At 44.8% G+C, this 20471-nt stretch overlaps 2 protein-coding genes across 2 annotated transcripts in view; one reads left to right on the forward strand and one right to left on the reverse strand.

The window, feature by feature from the left end:
• LOC311139364 (sperm acrosome membrane-associated protein 6-like) overlaps positions 1 to 20471 on the reverse strand; it is a gene marked incomplete at its 5' end in the record, with an annotated part of 1014348 nt that overhangs the window by 979061 nt on the left and 14816 nt on the right. The window lies entirely within an intron of this gene.
• Positions 4459 to 7877, forward strand: LOC311139768 (hyaluronan synthase 1-like). Its single transcript, XM_084174713.1, has 5 exons — positions 4459 to 4533; positions 5019 to 5731; positions 5911 to 6136; positions 6308 to 6440; positions 6537 to 7877. The coding sequence occupies exons 2-5, from the start codon at positions 5039 to 5041 to the stop codon at positions 7210 to 7212; spliced, it is 1728 nt and encodes a 575-aa protein (XP_084030839.1). The 5' UTR covers positions 4459 to 4533; positions 5019 to 5038; the 3' UTR covers positions 7213 to 7877.

A 20471-nucleotide genomic window follows, 5' to 3' on the forward strand; every position in this document is an offset into this window, starting at 1 on the left:
TGTAAAAACATGCATGATGAAGGCAGCGGAGATTGTGTGCCCTGAAAAGCGGCAGGCTTTTGCAAATATCAGCCTGACAAGAAACACAGTTGCAGACAGGATTTCCGATCTTTCAGTGGATTTGGACAGCCAGTTGAAGCAAAAAGTAGTCATTTATTGCGTTTTCGGTTGCAATTGATGAAAGCACGGACATTACAGATGTTGCACAACTGACCATTTTCATCCGCGGAGTTGATGACACATTGACCGTCACCGAGGAGTTACAACGACAGCAGCTGATATTTTTACCGCACTCGTCGGCGCGCTGGACAGGGTCGGAGTGGACTGGTCCCTCGCTGTCAGCCTGGCTACAGATGGTGCGCCCTCAATGATCGGGAAGAAAGCAGGCGTTGTGACAAAGTTCAGAGAGAAAGTGCAATCTGCAAATGGAGGACGTGATTTTTAGACTTTTCACTGTATTTTGCACCAGGAGGCTTTGTGTTGCAAGTCATTAAAGATGGATAACGTCATGAAGGTGGTCATCCAAACTGTTAATTTCATCCGATCCAGAAGCCTGAATCACCGTCAGTTTGACAGCCTTCTCAGAGAGAAAGACCACATCTATGGCCTGCCATACCACACTGAGGTAAGATGGTTAAGCCGAGGTGCTGTGCTGAGGCGTTTCTTTGATTTACGAGAAGAAATTGAACAGTTCATGGAAGAAAAGGGCAAACCAGTGTTAGAATTTCATTCCGCAGAATGGATGCAGGACCTTGCATTTATGGTGGATGTTACAGAGCACCTGAATAACTTGAACAAACAACTGCAAGGGCGCAACAAAGTTGTCACGCAGTATTATGACAGCATACGTTCTTTCAAGTTGAAGCTGTCATTGTGGGAGACGCAACTTGCCGGTGGTGATGCAGCTCACTTCCCCTGTCTGAAAAATGTGTGCGCGACCCAACATGTGGCAGACATGAAGCGGTTCAAAGATAAAATAACGGGACTGTTACGGGAGTTTGAGCAACGCTTTCAGATTTATGTTTATATGTTTTTATGATGTGCTATTGTTTTTAATTGATTTTATTTTATTTGTATATTTAACCTATTCTTGACTCTGTGGTTCTTGCACTTGTTTGGGGAACAGGATTTCATTATTTTTATCTACATTTCTGCCTGAGAAATGACACCCTGATATAGTTCTGTGATCTGTGATATACTTCTGTGAATCACTGAGGCATTGTGTGTTTGTGTGTTCTTTGTCCTCAGAACTTTCAAATAACTTGAGGTGTTTTATGATTAATAGTGATGTTGTGCTTTTGGACACTGTCCTCAGGCTCCAGCTTTATGTTTATATGTTTTTATGTTGATGTGCTATTGTTTTTAATTGTTTTTATTTTATTTGTATATTTAACCTATTCTTGACTCTGTGGTTCTTGCACTTGTTTGGGGAACAGGATTTCATTATTTGTATCTACATTTCTGCCTGAGAAATGACACCCTGATATAGTTCTGTGATCTGTGATATACTTCTGTGAATCACTGAGGCATTGTGTGTTTGTGTGTTCTTTGTCCTCAGAACTTTCAAATAACTTGAGGTGTTTTATGATTAATAGTGATGTTGTGCTTTTGGACACTGTCCTCAGGCTCCAGCTTTATGTTTATATGTTTTTATGTTGATGTGCTATTGTTTTTAATTGTTTTTATTTTATTTGTATATTTAACCTATTCTTGACTCTGTGGTTCTTGCACTTGTTTGGGGAACAGGATTTCATTATTTTTATCTACATTTCTGCCTGAGAAATGACACCCTGATATAGTTCTGTGATCTGTGAAACAGTTCTGTTAATCACTGAGGCATTGTGTGTTTGTGTGTTCTTTTTCTTTAGAATTTTCAAATAAACTTGACGTGTTTTATGATTAATAGTGATGTTGTGCTTGTACTATTTTGGACACACTGTCCTCAGGCTCCAGCTTTATGTTGTATGTTGATCGTATTAAAACAAAGAAAACAATCTGAAGTTGTTGTTTTTAAGTTATATATACCATGATTTTTCCGGTCCGGCCCACTTGGGAATAGATTTTCCTCCATGTGGCCCCTGAGCTAAAATGAGTTTGACACCCCTGCGCTAGATGGTATAAGAGGTAAAAACTGAACACTTGGCTCCCTCTGCTGGATATACAGTGATCTTCCATCTTAAGCGATAATAAATAAACATGAGCGGGTGGGTGACCCAAAGACCAAATTGAGTCTAGCAAAGAATACATATTCCATTTAGACTATGGTTTTAGTCAGTCTTCCAGTGTGGGAATATTCTCACAATACGGTAGAATACCCAGATTTTCCAAGTCTGCCCACCATCCAAAATACCCCAAGTACCACACCCTTCACCATGACATCATAGTGACCAGACCAAGGGCTCTGTTGGCCCTGTGGCCTGAGGCATTCTATTTAGGTCTGACCTGAGGCGTGTGGATTTGTTCATAACAGTGCCAGTGGCTATGCGTGTGGGCCTTCAACGATCTCATCAACAGATTTCCATGTCCCTAGAGATGTAGTCAGGGTAAAATGGGAACAAGTTACAACTCAATAAAGTAGAATGGACAGCTAGGCAGTGGTGTAAAATACTTAAGTAAAAATACTTTGAAGTATTATTTAAGTCGTTTTTTGGGATATTTGTATTTTACTTTACTACATTCCTAAAGAAAATAATGTACTTTTTACTCTATACATTTTCCCTGACAACCAAAAGTACTTGTTACATTTTGAATGCTTAGCAGGACAGGAAAATTGTCAATTTCACTCACTTACAGAATCAAGAGAACATCCCTGGTCATCGCTACTGCCTCTGATCTGGCAGACTGACTAAACACAAATGCTTCATTTGTAAATGAAGTTGGAGTTTTGGAGTGTGCCCCTGGCTATCCGTAAAAAAAAGAAAGAAAAGAAAATCATGCCATCTGGTTTGCTTAATATAAGGAATTTGAAATGATTTATACTTTTACTTTTGATACTTAAGTATATTTTAGCAATTACATTTACTTTTGACACTTAAGTACATTTAAAACCAAATACTTGTAGACATTTACACAAGTAGTATTTTACTAGGTGACTTTCACTTTTACTTGAGTCATTATTTTCTATTAAGGTACAGTATCTTAACTTTTACTCAAGTATGACAATTGGGTACTTTATCCACCACTGCAGCTAGGTCTTTCGAGGTCATCAATATTGAACCAGCCAAAATACATATGGCAGTGGTTCCCAAATTATTTGCTCTCTGAGGCTGTTGGGAATTTTCTTGTGACCCATGCAAAACCACAAATAAAACCAATATTTTTGGTGTCTGCAACCCAAGCGGAGTTAGTGGTGATTGACCATTGGGTCCCGAGTTCCGACCCACCGTTTGGGAACATTGAGTCAAGGCAATGTCAAATACTCGCAGTATTATAATGTGTCATGTTTCACTGTCACTGAACCAAAACAAAGACCCTCAGGTTGATCCATGAGATAAGATATGGTCATATGGTCATAAACACTGCTTGATGTGCCCATCTCTATGCACCATTCATGTGTGGTGGTGGTTATATATTTGTTAGCCTTGTGGCTAGTATTGCCTGACAATGTTCATTACAAGAGAAAGGATGCAGGGTTATTATTGTGCCACCAGAGGGCATCATTCAACTTCTTGACAGATCATGGCAGTGACTGGTCAGGGACAAGGTAGGTGTGATCATACATTTCCATTGAAGATTATTGGGTGGTGATGAGGGTAGTGATATTTCCCACACTTTCGGTTTATCTTGTATAAGGGGTTTGTGCTATATGTGAATTGTGCTGTTATGTATTTATTGTCGAATCCAAATGCCACAAGTTCCCTATGTTAACATTTTATTCTACTCTATTCTATTCGATTGTCAAGTGAATAATATCTAAATTACTGTATTCTAAAATGTGACAAAATGAATTACAGAACTGTAAATAAGTAGCCTACAATTGATCAAGATCAATGTTGTTTTGTCGACAATACAAACAGATAGTGTAAGACAAAAGAAGAGGAGGTTAATTTTCTGGATTATTGTGGTCATTATGGAGGTTTACCCTGTATTAGATCCATTTACAAAAGGCAGATAGATAGTTGACACAGTGCGACATCTGTGAGTCAAAATTGTAATGATTAGATATTTACGAAATTGTGCATTCCTGAATGAAATCCAACATACGGATTTTACTATAAAAGTGACGCACATAACTACTCTTACTGAAGTAAAACTAATCCCTGTGGATTTATATTTGGTGAATTCAATATGGACCTCCTTTCTACTTTGACGCAGCACGTGCTGACTCACAAACTCAGTATTAAGGGCGTGATACCTATGATGGTTTGCTATGGGCCACTGTATGTGCGCTCACATCTGGCAGCATCTGGAGTAAGCCTGTTTCTCAAGTTTATAAAGTAATCAAACTTCACGCAAATTGCCAGAGTAGAGAGAGAGTAGGAGACGGAGAGGAAGGGGCATTTCAAGAGTGCAGTAACTTGGCACCAAAGTCAGGTAAGGCTATACATTTTTAATCCAAATATTTTTGTTTTTTATTGACCATTAGAAATAAAATTTGTTTTTGCGCTACGTTGTTTACGTCATAAAGAAACAAGGTAACTTCTTGATGATATCTTTTGAAGATCGATGGGTCAAATAAAAACATTTTTTCTTTTTTCTTTTTTCTTCATGATAACGTTTTTGTGGTAGGATGTCTTTGGTATTCATAGTGATCTGCAGCTTACTTGACAGAATGATGCCCAACTATTTTTTTTATATCTTGTAATAAGCTACCCTAATGGTTAAAATCGAATCCATTTTGTAGACACAGTATTGTTGATATGATAATACTTGCTGTACCTTTCTGTTGTATTTTCAGTAGGCTAATTCAATCAATCAACTCACTTAATTCAATAAATTAAATATAATCTTTAATTTAGCCTATTTGTTCCTGTTCCAATGTATTTATCTTCAATGTTCATCTTCTTGATTGACAATAGGTATCTAAAAGGGGGAAAAAATGGAACTGAAACCATTGCTAAGGCGGATGGGCTCGATAGTCCGTGCCATCCTGACATTCCTCTTTGCCTTGGTGGTGCTGGGGGTGATGGTGTGGGCCTACGTCCAGGGCTTCCAGCTGGCCACCTCCCCGTACGGCATCATCTCCTTCGGCTTCTACGGCCTCCTGCTGGGGCTCCACGTCCTGGTCCAGAGCCTGTTCGCCTTCGTGGAGCACCGCCGCATGAGGGCCCGAAGCAAGGCCTGCACCTTCACCAAGACCATCGGCTTCACTATCTCAGCCTACCAGGAGGACCCAGAGTACCTGCGCGAGTGCCTCAACTCCATTCGGGCCCTCAAGTACCCTCCAGAGCTGCTGCGGGTCATCATGGTGGTGGATGGGAACTCGAAGGACGACCTCTACATGCTGGAGATGTTCAGGGAGGTGTTTGCAGACCAGGACCCTGGCTGTTACGTGTGGAGGAATAACTACCACACGTGGGACCCCACCCAGACCCAGGAGTGGGGCATCCCCGGGGTGATAGGCCCCGCCGGGGACGCTAGTTATGGGTTGGGAGAGGACCCCCAGAGGAGGGAGGTGGAGGATCTGATCAACAGCAGGAGGTGTGTGTGCATCATGCAGAAGTGGGGTGGAAAGAGGGAGGTGATGTACACAGCATTCAAGGCACTGGGACTGTCGGTGGACTACATACAGGTGAGGAGTTGATTTATATCTCTTTGTATGGCTCTTGAGATTAGGGAAATACTGTATTTCATTAAGAAAACACACCTTGGATCAGAGCACACAGTATCTTCATTCTGTTTCTTGTCCTATAATGTTAATAATTGTTAATAACTAATGTTAATAATCATTTCTCTCTCTCACTCTTCCAGGTGTGTGACTCTGACACCAAGCTAGACCCCCTGGCTACGGTGGAGCTGTGTAAGGTTCTGGAGAGCAACCAGAAGTACGGGGCGGTGGGAGGAGACGTGATGATCCTCAACCTCAAGGAGTCCTACATCAGCTTCATGAGCAGCCTGCGCTACTGGATGGCGTTCAACATCGAGAGGTCCTGCCAGTCCTTCTTCAACTGTGTCTCCTGCATCAGCGGCCCCCTGGGTAAGGAAAATACACTTTCCTGTGACCGCGATAAACATGAGACATAACCTTGCTTCTCTTGTTTATGTTACTGGTAGTCGTGTAATATTACTATGCTATTTGTTTTCAGTAATTTGAATATACTTGCATGTGAACTGCAGAACTATAACATAGGTTTGGTTTTATCCTCAGGTCTGTACAGGAATGACCTCCTCCAGCAGTTCTTAGAGTCCTGGTACAACCAGAAGTTCCTGGGGACTCACTGCACATTTGGGGATGACAGACATCTCACCAATCGTATGCTCAGCATGGGTTATGCCACCAAGTGAGTATACATGTCTTCACACATACTCTACCACAACACTTTACTAGAGATGATAAGATGATAATAGACTCATCATCATCCATCCTCTGCTCTCAGATACACGGCCCGCTCCAAGTGCTACACAGAGACGCCAGGCCAGTTCCTCCGGTGGCTCAACCAGCAGACGCGCTGGACCAAGTCTTACTTCCGTGAGTGGCTCTACAACGCCATGTGGTGGCACAAGCACCACCTGTGGATGACCTACGAGTCCATCGTCTCTGGTGTCTTCCCCTTCTTCGTCACGGCCACCATCATCCAGCTGTTCTGGACAGGCACCCTGTGGGACATCCTCTGGGTCCTCTGCTGCATCCAGCTCATCGGCCTGATCAAGGCGGCCTATGCCTGCATCCTGCGCCGTGACCTGGTGATGTTGTTCATGTCCCTCTACTCTGCCCTCTACATGACCAGCCTGCTACCCGCCAAGTACTTTGCCATCATCACCATGAACAAGAGCAGCTGGGGCACGTCGGGCCGCCGCAAGATGGTTGGGAATTACATCCCCCTGCTGCCTCTGTCGGTGTGGGCGGCCATCTTGCTGGGAGGGTTCTGCTACACCATCTACAAGGAGAGCCAGAAGGGCTGGTTCACGCCGGCTAAGGTACTAGAGACCAGGTTTCTGATCTACGGCTGTGTGGCGTACGTCTGCTACTGGTTCCTCATGATCTTCCTCTACTGGGTGTGGTTCCGCAGGCTGTGTAGGAAACGCTCCCAAAGTTATGACGTGAGCGTATAGGGACAGTTTTCTATACAAGGGAAAAAATACAGGATATTATGTATTTATTTTGTATTGTGTACATCAAAGTTTTTCATTTATTTATTTCATCTTGTGGTACAGTAGCTGTTTGTGAACAGATAACCTTTATACAGCTGCTAAACCAACTGAACCATAGAAAATATAAATGTATATAATGCACTGTATATGAGAACAATTACCTAGACTCTGGGAAGCTTCATCCAGAATAGTGTCAAAGATGAGAATATATTGTTGATAACTACAGTTTGCCGTGCTACTGAAGATGGAGAAATGAGTTGTTAAGTGAATGAATATTTGACATTCAGATGTCTTTACACATACTTTATAACTGAAACTGTATATGGAAGCAATATAGTACAGTATACTTCTCAGGAGTCCTCGCAGCAGTTTATGATATAAGACTTATAATTTATTCTAGATGGCCCTTGATTTGCTGTTGCTTATTTCTACTGAATGCCTTATGAACAAAGTGTTATATTTATTTAATATAACGATTTGTAATCTCTCTTGAGCACAACATGATTGAACTGTTATTAGATCACGCTGTATATGACTTGATACGTGCCTTACACCGAAAAATATAATATCAGACATATAGTAGCTTTTCTTTGTTTTTAAATATACTTCTCTCAATAATGCACTGGAAATTGGACTGGATTTTAATCACAGGTTGTTGTTTTTTACATTACCTTGGAAGCAAACTAGCAAAATGTTTAAGTGTAGAATACATGCAGTTGTACTTCTTGGGAAAACAAAATATGGGGTATAGGACGATGCAAAAGAAAAGCAAAAGAAAAAGGTAACATGATGGTCAAAAGGTGTTGTATTGTGCTTCTAGGTGAAAATATTTATTTCAGTGTAAATAATAGTGACAGACTCCGTAGTAAGACGATTAGACAATCGACAATCATACATGTGATGTCCACTCCCAGGGATTCTTTGTGAAGCCCTGTGAGATAGACGGGCAATGGTTCTGCTGTCATGTTGAGTATAAACATGAGAGATGCACTTGGCTCGGTTTGAACTGAACTGACTGAGCACACTTTTATAAACACCTGTATTTAGATTGTTGATGCACATTTTTCATTGTATGTGATGATTTCCTTTGTTATATTATTTAGCAAATGTGAATAAATGTGGGGGAAAAAAGTATTTAGTCAGCCACCAATTGTGCAAGTTCTCCCACTTAAAAAGATGAGAGGCCTGTAATTTTCATCATAGGTACACGTCAACTATGACAGACAAATTGAGAATTTCTTTTCAGAAATCACATTGTAGGATTTTTAATGAATTTATTTGCAAATTATGGTGGAAAATAAGTATTTGGTCACCTACAAACAAGCAAGATTTCTGGCTCTCACAGACCTGTAACTTCTTCTTTAAGAGGCTCCTCTGTCCTCCACTTGTTACCTGTATTAATGGCACCTGTTTGAACTTGTTATCAGTATAAAAAGACACCTGTCCACAACCTCAAACAGTCACACTCCAAACTCCACTATGGCCAAGACCAAAGAGCTGTCAAAGGACACCAGAAACAAAATTGTAGACCTGCACCAGGCTGGGAAGACTGAATCTGCAATAGGTAAGCAGCTTGGTTTGAAGAAATCAACTGTGGGAGCAATTATTAGGAAATGGAAGACATACAAGACCACTGATAATCTCCCTCGATCTGGGGCTCCACGCAAGATCTCACCCCGTGGGGTCAAAATGATCACAAGAACGGTGAGCAAAAATCCCAGAACCACACGGGGGGATCTAGTGAATGACCTGCAGAGAGCTGGGACCAAAGTAACAAAGCCTACCATCAGTAACACACTACGCCGCCAGGGACTCAAATCCTGCAGTGCCAAACGTGTCCCCCTGCTTAAGCCAGTACATGTCCAGGCCCGTCTGAAGTTTGCTAGAGTGCATTTGGATGATCCAGAAGAGGATTGGGAGAATGTCAGATGAAACCAAAATAGAACTTTTTGGTAAAAACTCAACTCGTCGTGTTTGGAGGACAAAGAATGCTGAGTTGCATCCAAAGAACACCATACCTACTGTGAAGCATGGGGGTGGAAACATCATGCTTTGGGGCTGTTTTTCTGCAAAGGGACGAGGACGACTGATCCGTGTAAAGGAATGAATGAATGGGGCCATGTATCGTGAGATTTTGAGTGAAAACCTCCTTCCATCAGCAAGGGCATTGAAGATGAAACGTGGCTGGGTCTTTCAGCATGACAATGATCCCAAACACACCGCCCGGGCAACGAAGGAGTGGCTTCGTAAGAAGCATTTCAATGTCCTGGAGTGGCCTAGCCAGTCTCCAGATCTCAACCCCATAGAAAATCTTTGGAGGGAGTTGAAAGTCCGAGTTGCCCAGCAACAGCCCCAAAACATCACTGCTCTAGAGGAGATCTGCATGGAGGAATGGGCCAAAATACCAGCAACAGTGTGTGAAAACCTTGTGAAGACTTACAGAAAACGTTTGACCTGTGTCATTGCCAACAAAGGGTATATAACAAAGTATTGAGACACTTTTGTTATTGACCAAATACTTATTTTCCACCATAATTTGCAAATAAATTCATTAAAAATCCTACAATGTGATTTTCTGGATTATTTTTTCTCTCTCATCTTTTTAAGTGGGAGAACTTGCACAATTGGTGGCTGACTAAATACTTTTTATCCCCACTGTATGTATGCTTTGGGAATTTGATAAAAAATAGAAAATAAAGAAGTACAGTAGCTTACTGTTGATCTGTTGAGGAGGGATTGTTTTGGCCACCACACCCATCTCTCAATGATCCTATTAAATATATAATGTTGAAATCAGTGAATCTCTGTATTCATCTTAGTGGTTGCTTCATCTGACTCCACTATCAATGCTAACTAAACCCCTGATTTCCCTGACAGTTGATAGGTAAGGTAACCATTATGGTCAGGAGGGAAGAAAAATACAGTCATTCCAATAATTTTCATAACCCATAATCTACCATTTATTCCTTTGCTGTAACCCCTAATACTGGCCCCTAGCTTGCTATGGAACGTCCGCATTATGTACTCTCCACTAATGGTTCTGTTGACTGTAGGAGAGACGTGACATTTCCATTGAGCAACACATGATAATCTGAGCAATGAGAGGTTCTGTTAGAGACATCTATCATCAGGAGGGTCATCAAGAGGTATAATTACTGATGTAAAGTCAACATTTCTGACCTCTCAGGGCAGTTAGAGGGCCAGTTGCTTTGCATTGGTTTGATTTGACTGGTGGAGGGAGGAGAGTGTTTGTTGCTGTTTTTGTTTCATATAAACATTTTATGACAGGTCTGGGAGGGTGGAAGTTCTAAAAGAAGCTGAAAACTACAATATACAGTTAATTACCCTATATATGAATTTTTGTTAGCTAAAAAGTGTGTAAACAAATAAATGCAATCCTTTAGAGAAAATAACATATATTCTAAGGCAGGGGTTCCCAAACATTTTTGCGTTGGGGACACCTTTTTTGATAGCAAATTCATCAGAGACCCCCTCATAATATCAGAACACAACTCCTACTAGACAGTCAGTCAGTCAGTGTCAAGGCGTCAGTGTAATGCGGTAGGACGAAGTCAGGCGCAGGACACAAAGCTAATCAAAAAACGTACTTTACTCGTAGGTAACTTAATGGACATACCTCCACGCAGGGAGGAACAAACCCGCTCACATACGACAACCAAAACATGAACAAACACGCACAACACACAGTGTGAGCCAGAGGGTTAAATAGGGAAGACATAATTACATAATGGGAAACAGGTGAGACCAATACAGACAACACCATTAGAACATAGAAACATGGATCGGTAGCAGCTAGTACTACGGTGACGACGAACACCGAAGCCTGCCCGAGCAAGGAGGAGGAACAGCCTCGGCTGAATCCGTGACAGTACCCCCCCCCCCCCCCCCCCCTTGATGCGCGGACCCAGCCGTGCACCGACACCGGCCTCGGGGACGGCCAGGAGGACGCGGCGCAGGGCGAGTTGGATGACTCCGGTGGAAATCCCTCAACATGGAGGGATCGAGGATGGTTCCTCCGGACCATACCCCTCCCACTCCACGAGATACTGCAGGCCCCCCACCCGACGCCTCGAAACCAGGATGGAACGGACCGAGTACGCCGGTGCCCCCTCGATGTCCAGTGGTGGCGGAGGAACCTCCCATATCTCAGACTCCTGGAGGGGACCAGCTACCACCGGCCTGAGGAGAGACACATGGAATGAGGGGTTAATACGATACTCAGGAGGAAGCTGTAACCTATAACATACCTCGTTCAATCTCCTCAGGACTTTAAATGGCCCCACAAACCGCCGACCCAGCTTCCGGCAGGGCAGGCGAAGGGGCAGGTTTCGGGTTGAGAGCCAGACCCGGTCCCCCGGTGCATACACCGGTGCCTCACTGCGGTGGCGGTCGGTGCTCGCCTTTTGTTGCCTGATGGCCCGCTGCAGGCGTACATGGGCAGTGTTCTTCCGAGCGCCGAAACCACTCATCCACCGCAGGGGCCTCGATCTGGCTCTGATGCCAAGGTGCCAGGACCGGCTGATAACCTAACACACACTGAAATGGAGAAAGGTTAGTGGAGGAGTGGCGGAGTGAGTTTTGGGATAAAACCCGACCACTCCCCCGGCCGGTCCTGGCAATAGGACCACAGAAACCTACCCACATCCTGGTTAACTCTCTCCACCTGCCCATTACTCTCGGGGTGAAAACCTGAGGTCAGGCTGATCGAGACCCCCAGACGTTCCATGAACGCCCTCCAGACCCTTGAGGTGAACTGGGGACCCCAATCCGATACAATATCCGATACAATATCAGGTACCCCGTAGTGCCGGAAGACGTGTGTAAATAGGGCCTCAGCAGTCTGTAGAGCCATCGGGAGACCGGGCATAGGACTTAGAAAACCGATCCACAACGACCAGGATCGTGGTGTTCCCTTGTGAGGGGGGAAGGTCCGTAACAAAATCCACGGCTGTTGTGGAACGGGTAGGGGTTGTAATTTCCCTCTGGGCAGGTGTCTAGGTGCCTTACACTGAGCGCACACTGAGCAGGAGGAAATAAACCCTCACGTCCTTGGCTAAAGTGGGCCACCAGTACTTCCCACTAAGACAGTGCACTGTCCGACCGATGCCAGGATGACCAGAGGAGGGTGACGTGTGAGCCCAATAGATCAATCGATCACGAACCTCGAGCGGCACGTACATACGACCCTCAGGACACTGGGGAGGAGTGGGCTTGGTACGTAACGCTCGCTCGATGTCCGCGTCAACCTCCCATACCACCGGTGCCACCAGACACGACGCCGGAAGTATGGGAGTGGGCTCCATGGACCTCTCCACTGTGTCATACAGTTGGGACAGGGCATCTGCCTTAGCGTTCTGGGAACCTGATCTGTAAGAGAGAGAGAACACAAAACGAGTGAAGAACATGGCCCACCTTGCCTGGCGAGGGTTCAATCTCCTCGCCGCCCGGATGTACTCCAGATTGCGGTGGTCAGTCAAAATGAGAAAAGGGTGTTTAGCCCCCTCAAGCCAATGCCTCCACACTTTCAGAGCTTTAACCACAGCTAACAGCTCCCGGTCCCCCACGTCATAGTTGCGCTCCACCGGGCTGAGCTTCTTCGAAAAGAAAGCACAGGGGCGGAGCTTTGGTGGCGTACAGGAGCGCTGAGACAGTACAGCTCCTATCCCAGCCTCGGACGCGTCCACCTCTACCTGGAATGCTAAGGAGGGATCCGGATGAACCAGCACTGGAGCCGAGGTAAACAGGTCCTTCAGGTGACCAAAAGCCCTGTCCGCCTCAGCTGACCACTGCAGTCGCACCGGTCCCCCCTTCAGCAAGGAGGTAATGGGAGCCGCTACCTGACCAAAGCCCCGGATAAACCTCCGGTAGTAGTTGGCAAAACCCAAGAATCGCTGCACCTCCTTCACCGTGGTTGGAGTCGGCCAATTACGCACGGTCAAAATGCGGTCAATCTCCCTCTCCACACCTGACGTGGACAGGCGGTGCCCTAGGAAGGAGATGGACTCTTGGAAGAACAGACATTTCTCCGCCTTGACATACAAGTAATGCTCCAACAGTCGACCAAGCACCTTACGCACCAGGGACACATGCTCGGCCCATGTAAAGGAGTATGTGAGAATGTCATCAATATACACCACTACACCCTGTCCGTGCAGGTCCTTGAAAATCTCATCAACAAAGGATTGGAAGACTGATGGAGCATTCATCAACCCGTATGGCATGACGAGGTACTCATAGTGCCCAGAGGTGGTACTGAATGCTGTCTTCCACTCATCTCCTTCCCGGTTACGCACCAGGTTGTGCGCGCTCCTGAGATCCAATTTAGTGAAGAAGCGCGCCCCATGCAATTACTCCATCATACTGGCAATCAGAGGTAGGGGATAGCTGTACTTAACTGTGATCTGATTAAGACCACGGTAGTCAATGCACGGGCGCAAGCCACCATCCTTCTTCTTCACAAAAAAGAAACTAGAGGAGACAGGTGAAGTGGAAGGCCGAATGTATCCCTGCCCCAGAGATTCAGAGACATACACTGCTCAAAAAAATAAAGGGAACACTAAAATAACACATCCTAGATCTGAATGAATGAAATAATCTTATTAAATACTTTTTTCTTTACATAGTTGAATGTGCTGACAACAAAATCACACAAAAATTATCAATGGAAATCAAATTTATCAACCCATGGAGGTCTGGATTTGGAGTCACCCTCAAAATTAAAGTGGAAAACCACACTACAGGCTGATCCAACTTTGATGTAATGTCCTTAAAACAAGTCAAAATGAGGCTCAGCAGTGTGTGTGGCCTCCACGTGCCTGTATGACCTCCCTACAATGCCTGGGCATGCTGCTGATGAGGTGGTGGATGGTCTCCTGAGGGATCTCCTCCCAGACCTGGACTAAAGCATCCGCCAACTCCTGGACAGTCTGTGGTGCAACGTGGCGTTGGTGGATGGAGCGAGACATGATGTCCCAGATGTGCTCAATTGGATTCAGATCTGGGGAACGGGTGGGCCAGTCCATAGCATCAATGCTTTCCTCTTGCAGGAACTGCTGACACACTCCAGCCACATGAGGTCTAGCATTGTCTTGCATTAGGAGGAACCCAGGGCCAACCGCACCAGCATATGGTCTCACAAGGGGTCTGAGGATCTCATCTCGGTACCTAATGGCAGTCAGGCTACCTCTGGCGAGCACATGGAGGGCTGAGCGGCCCCCCAAAGAAATGCCACCCCACACCATGACTGACCCACCACCAAACCGGTCATGCTGGAGGATGTTGCAGGCAGCAGAACGTTCTCCACGGCGTCTCCAGACTCTGTCACGTCTGCCACATGTGCTCAGTGTGAACCTGCTTTCATCTCTGAAGAGCACAGGGCGCCAGTGGCGAATTTGCCAATCTTGGTGTTCTCTGGCAAATGCCAAATGTCCTGCATGGTGTTGGGCTGTAAGCACAACCCCCACCTGTGGACGTCGGGCCCTCATACCACCCTCATGGAGTCTGTTTCTGACCGTTTGAGCAGACACATGCACATTTGTGGCCTGCTGGAGGTCATTTTGCAGGGCTCTGGCAGTGCTCCTCCTGCTCCTCCTTGCACAAAGGCGGAGGTAGCAGTCCTGCTGCTGGGTTGTTGCCCTCCTACGGCCTCCTCCACGTCTCCTGATGTACTGGCCTGTCTCCTGGTAGCGCCTCCATGCTCTGGACACTACGCTGACAGACACAGCAAACCTTCTTGCCACAGCTCGCATTGATGTGCCATCCTGGATGAGCTGCACTACCTGAGCCACTTGTGTGGGTTGTAGACTCTGTCTCATGCTACCACTAGAGTGAAAGCACCGCCTGCATTCAAAAGTGACCAAAACATCAGCCAGGAAGCATAGGAACTGAGAAGTGGTCTGTGGTCACCACCTGCAAAACCAGTCCTTTATTGGGGGTGTCTTGCTAATTGCCTATAATTTCCACCTGTTGTCTATTCCATTTGCACAACAGCATGTGAAATTTATTGTCAATCAGTATTGCTTCCTAAGTGGACAGTTTGATTTCACAGAAGTGTGATTGACTTGGAGTTACATTGTGTTGTTTAAGTGTTCCCATTATTTTTTTGAGCAGTGTATGTTTCCATAGCCGCCGTCTCCTCCTGTGACAGAGGATACACGTGACTCCGGGGAAGTGCAGCGCCTACCTGGAGGTTTATCGCACAATCCCCCTGTCGATGGGGGGGGGTAATTGAGTCGTCTTCTTTTTACAGAAGGCGAGAGCCAAATCGGCATATTCAGGCGGAATGTGCATGGTGGAAACCTGGTTTGGACTTTCCACCATAGTCGCCCTTACGGAAACACCTACACACCTCCCCGAGCACTGACTTGACCATCCCTTGAGAGCCCTCTGTTGCCATGAAATAATGGGGTCATGAGAGGTTAACCAGGGAAGCCCCAACACCACAGGAAACGCAGGAGAATCAATCAGATAGAGACTAATTTTCTCCACATGACCCTCCTGCGTCTTCATCCAGAGTGGAGCGGTGACTTCCCTAATCAGACCTGACCCTAAAGGGCGACTATCTAGGGCATGGATAGGGAAGGGCACATCAACAGGCACAATAGGAATCCCTAAACTACGGGAAAACTGACGATCAATAAAGTTCCCAGCTGCGCCTGAATCTACTAGCGCCTTATGCTGGGAATGAGGGGAAAACTCTGGAAATACAACATCAATAAACATTTGCCCAACAGGGAGCTCTGGGTGAGTCGGGTGCCTACTCACCTGAAACGGTCTACCAGTGCTCTGCCTACTGCCTCGACTCCTTAAAGACCCTCCCCAGCACCGACCAGCAGTGTTTCCTCTGTGGCCACAGTTGGTGCAGGGGATGGCCCCTCTACAGGTCTCCCTAAGAGCAGTACCTCCGAGCTCCATAGGAGTAGGATCGGAGGTGCTGGGGGATGGAATGGACGGCCCCTGATCCGGACGTCCGTGGGTGGCCAACAGGTTATCCAGCCTGATAGACATATCCACCAGTTGGACACGCTCTCATATCCCGAGGGAGCCGGGTGGATGGTTGCCAGGTATAGCTCTACCTGGAGCAGAAAACCCTGACACCCGGCAGCTGAACCGTCGTATGCCCTCGGGAGCGAGAGCCGAATCCCACTGGACCCAGGTGGTGAAAAGGTGGACAGCGGTGTGGGTGGTTGTGTAGTTGGAGGAGGTATAGGAAAACCACCTCTCTCCCATCGCTCCATGGTATTCACCACACGTTCCATTGCGGTGCCGAGAACCTGGATCATGGTCGCCTGTTGTTGGACGCGTTCCTCCATCGATCCGGCCGGAATGGCTGTACCTGCTGACTCCATTATTGGTGCGTGTTTCTGTCAAGGCGTTAGTGTAACGCGGTAGGACGAAGTTAGGCGCAGGACACAGAGCTAATCAAAAAATGTACTTTAGTCGTAGGTAACTTAATGGACATACCTCCACGCAGGGAGGAACAAACCCGCTCACATACGACAACCAAAACATGAACAAATACGCACAACACACAGTGTGAGCCAGAGGGTTAAATAGGGAAGACATAATTACATAATGGGAAACAGGTGAGACCAATACAGACAAAACCATTAGAACATAGAAACATGGATCGGTAGCAGCTAGTACTCCGGTGACGACAAATGCCGAAGCCTGCCCGAGGAAGGAGGAGGAACAGCCTCGGCTGAATCCGTGACAGTCAGTGTTGCATGATACAGGGCTGCACCTGAGTGAGTCTCTGTAACAGCAAGTTCTGACAGTTTTCTTCTGTAGTAGTCAGAGCACTACATTAACCATCTATAGTCCACAACAACAGGTCTTTAAACCCAATCAGATGTTTTTCAAGCCTGGTCCTTTTTTTTTGTATTTATTTATTTATTTTTTAGGGCAAATCATACTCAAATGAACTTTTTGTTAACATTGATGTCTTTGACGTTATTGTTGTTATTGACGTTTTTATTCTGATACCCGTTATTTTTGTACTATACTTTTATTCTATTGAATGAAAGGTTGTTGTAGTTTTACAATGACTTTGCAGTGCATGCTTGACTAATCAAGTTTCGGGCCCTGGGAAATAAAATTTTAAAGGCTAGCCTTTTGGCATCAGAGAGAACATTTTGCAGTTATAAAGCTAATTTCCTGTAATTCTACACATTTTGCCTTGGGGCAGAGAGAAAATGTTGCAGTTTTAAAGCTAATTTCTTGCAATTCTACTTTTTTTTTCATAAGGTAGTCACTGTGCCATTTGTAGTTTTAAAGGCACAAATAAATATATATATTTCCACATTATGAGGTTGGAATAATACTGTGAATTTGTGAAAATGATGATAATGCCCTTTTACTGTAAGAGCTGTTTGAAAAAACCGCCTGGAATTTCAGCCTGTTTTGGTGGGATGGAGTTTTGACCTGCCTGGTGACATCACCAGGCAGTAAATGAGTTAATAGACCAATAAGAAACAGAGTTCCAAACCTCTCTGCCAATAACAGCTAGTTTTCAGTTTTCCACTCAGACCACTCCCAGATAGTCCTAGCTAAATTCTTGCTTGAGAAATTGCTCTTTGCTAAGAAGCTATTTTTGTTTGTTTTTGTCCATTTTAATTGAAAACAATCACAGTAAGGTCACAGTACCTGCAACAACAAGTTGTTACCCAGAAATGATATTGAGATATAAAAAACGGCTGCATTGGACCTTTAAAGCTTCAATTACAGTGCATTAATGTTAAAAACAACATTTTGAGGAAATTCAAGAATAATTTAGTAGATTTTTTAAATAATTGGTTCTGTGGTGTATTGATATCCCTGCGAATCTCCCAATTAAGAACATAAATTGTATAATTTTACATTGTATTGCACCCTCAAAAAATGTCTCACAGATCCCTTGTCCAAAATTGTTTAATCTGGCAATGTTATGATAAAAATAAAAATACAATTTGAGAACTGGCTGCGGACCCCCTGCAGTACCTCCGCGGACCCCAGTTTGGGAAACCATGTTCTAAGAAACAAATTTAGTACTTTTGTTAAGATATGGCAACCTTTTATTGACTATATGGAAAACTTCCCTTACAACTGGTGATGGATCATGAACCCCTCCTCACCTCAACACTCAGAACATTCTGGTGCAAGGTATGGGAGCAATAACATGACATTAATTATATGCATAAATGATGACTTCGGACAGCTTCCCAGTCTTCAGTATCAGAACCCTATCAATCTAACCATAGAGGGGAAAGTACTCCTTGGTGGCAGCCAGTGCCGGTCAACACTGCCAAGGGTGATGATTAAAATGAGTCAAAACATTATTGTGGTGAGTATGTGAGGGTCTGAATGGTACCAGTTTACGTCGTCACCATTATTCATCACACTCACTAGATTTGGATTGATATCATGTTATAGACTTCTGACTTCACTAACTTCTCGGCTTAGGAGGGGGACTATGTGATATACAGTGGGGAAAAAAAGTATTTAGTCAGCCACCAATTGTGCAAGTTCTCCCACTTAAAAATATGAGAGAGGCCTGTAATTTTCATCATAGGTACACGTCAACTATGACAGACAAATTGAGAAGAAAAAAATCCAGAAAATCACATCGTAGGATTTTTTATGAATTTATTTTCAAATTATGGTGGAAAATAAGTATTTGGTCACCTACAAACAAGCAAGATTTCTGGCTCTCACAGACCTGTAACAACTTATTTAAGAGGCTCCTCTGTCCTCCACTCGTTACCTGTATTAATGGCACCTGTTTGAACTTGTTATCAGTATAAAAGACACCTGTCCACAACCTCAAACAGTCACACTCCAAACTCCACTATGGCCAAGACCAAAGAGCTGTCAAAGGACACCAGAAACAAAATTGTAGACCTGCACCAGGCTGGGAAGACTGAATCTGCAATAGGTAAGCAGCTTGGTTTGAAGAAATCAACTGTGGGAGCAATTATTAGGAAATGGAAGACATACAAGACCACTGATAATCTCCCTCGATCTGGGGCTCCACGCAAGATCTCACCCCGTGGGGTCAAAATAATCACAAGAACGGTGAGCAAAAATCCCAGAACCACACGGGGGTGGGCCTAGTGAATGACCTGCAGAGAGCTGGGACCAAAGTAACAAAGCCTACCATCAGTAACACACTACGCCGCCAGGGACTCAAATCCTGCAGTGCCAGACGTGTCCCCCTGCTTAAGCCAGTACATGTCCAGGCCCGTCTGAAGTTTGCCAGAGTGCATTTGGATGATCCAGAAGAGGATTGGGAGAATGTCATATGGTCAGATGAAACCAAAATAGAACTTTTTGGTAAAAACTCAACTCGTCGTGTTTGGAGGACAAAGAATGGCGAGTTGCATCCAACGAACACCATACCTACTGTGAAGCATGAGGGTGGAAACATCATGCTTTGGGGCTGTTTTTCTGCAAAGGGACCAGGACGACTGATCCGTGTAAAGGAAAGAATGAATGGGGCCATGTAATGTGAGATTTTGAGTGAAAACCTCCTTCCATCAGCAAGGGCATTGAAGATGAAATGTGGCTGGGTCTTTCAGCATGACAATGATCCCAAACACACCGCCCGGGCAACGAAGGAGTGGCTTCGTAAGAAGCATTTCAAGGTCCTGGAGTGGCCTAGCCAGTCTCCAGATCTCAACCCCATAGAAAATCTTTGGAGGGAGTTGAAAGTCCGTGTTGCCCAGCGACAGCCCCAAAACATCACCGCTCTAGAGGAGATCTGCATGGAGGAATGGGCCAAAATACCAGCAACAGTGTGTGAAAACCTTGTGAAGACTTACAGAAAACGTTTGACCTGTGTCATTGCCAACAAAGGGTATAAAACAAAGTACTGAGAAACTTTTGTTATTGACCAAATACTTATTTTCCACCATAATTTGCAAATAAATTCATTAAAAATCCTACAATGTGATTTTCTGGATAATTCTTTCTCATTTTGTCTGTCATAGTTGACGTGTACCTATGATGAAAATTACAGGCCTCTCTCATCTTTTTAAGTGGGAGAACTTGCACAATTGGTGGCTGACTAAATACTTTTCTTCCCCACTGTATATACTATCTGATAAGGTGACATATATGACGTGACTATCCCCAATCGCCCTGACTGTCTGTGACAGCCCAGACGCAGAGATGTGGATGGAGGATGCTAATACGAGGGGCTGGGTTTATGTTGGGACCCAGGC

Source organism: Coregonus lavaretus (genome assembly GCF_964263955.1).
Source record: "Coregonus lavaretus genome assembly, chromosome: 13".
Taxonomy (NCBI): domain Eukaryota; kingdom Metazoa; phylum Chordata; class Actinopteri; order Salmoniformes; family Salmonidae; genus Coregonus; species Coregonus lavaretus.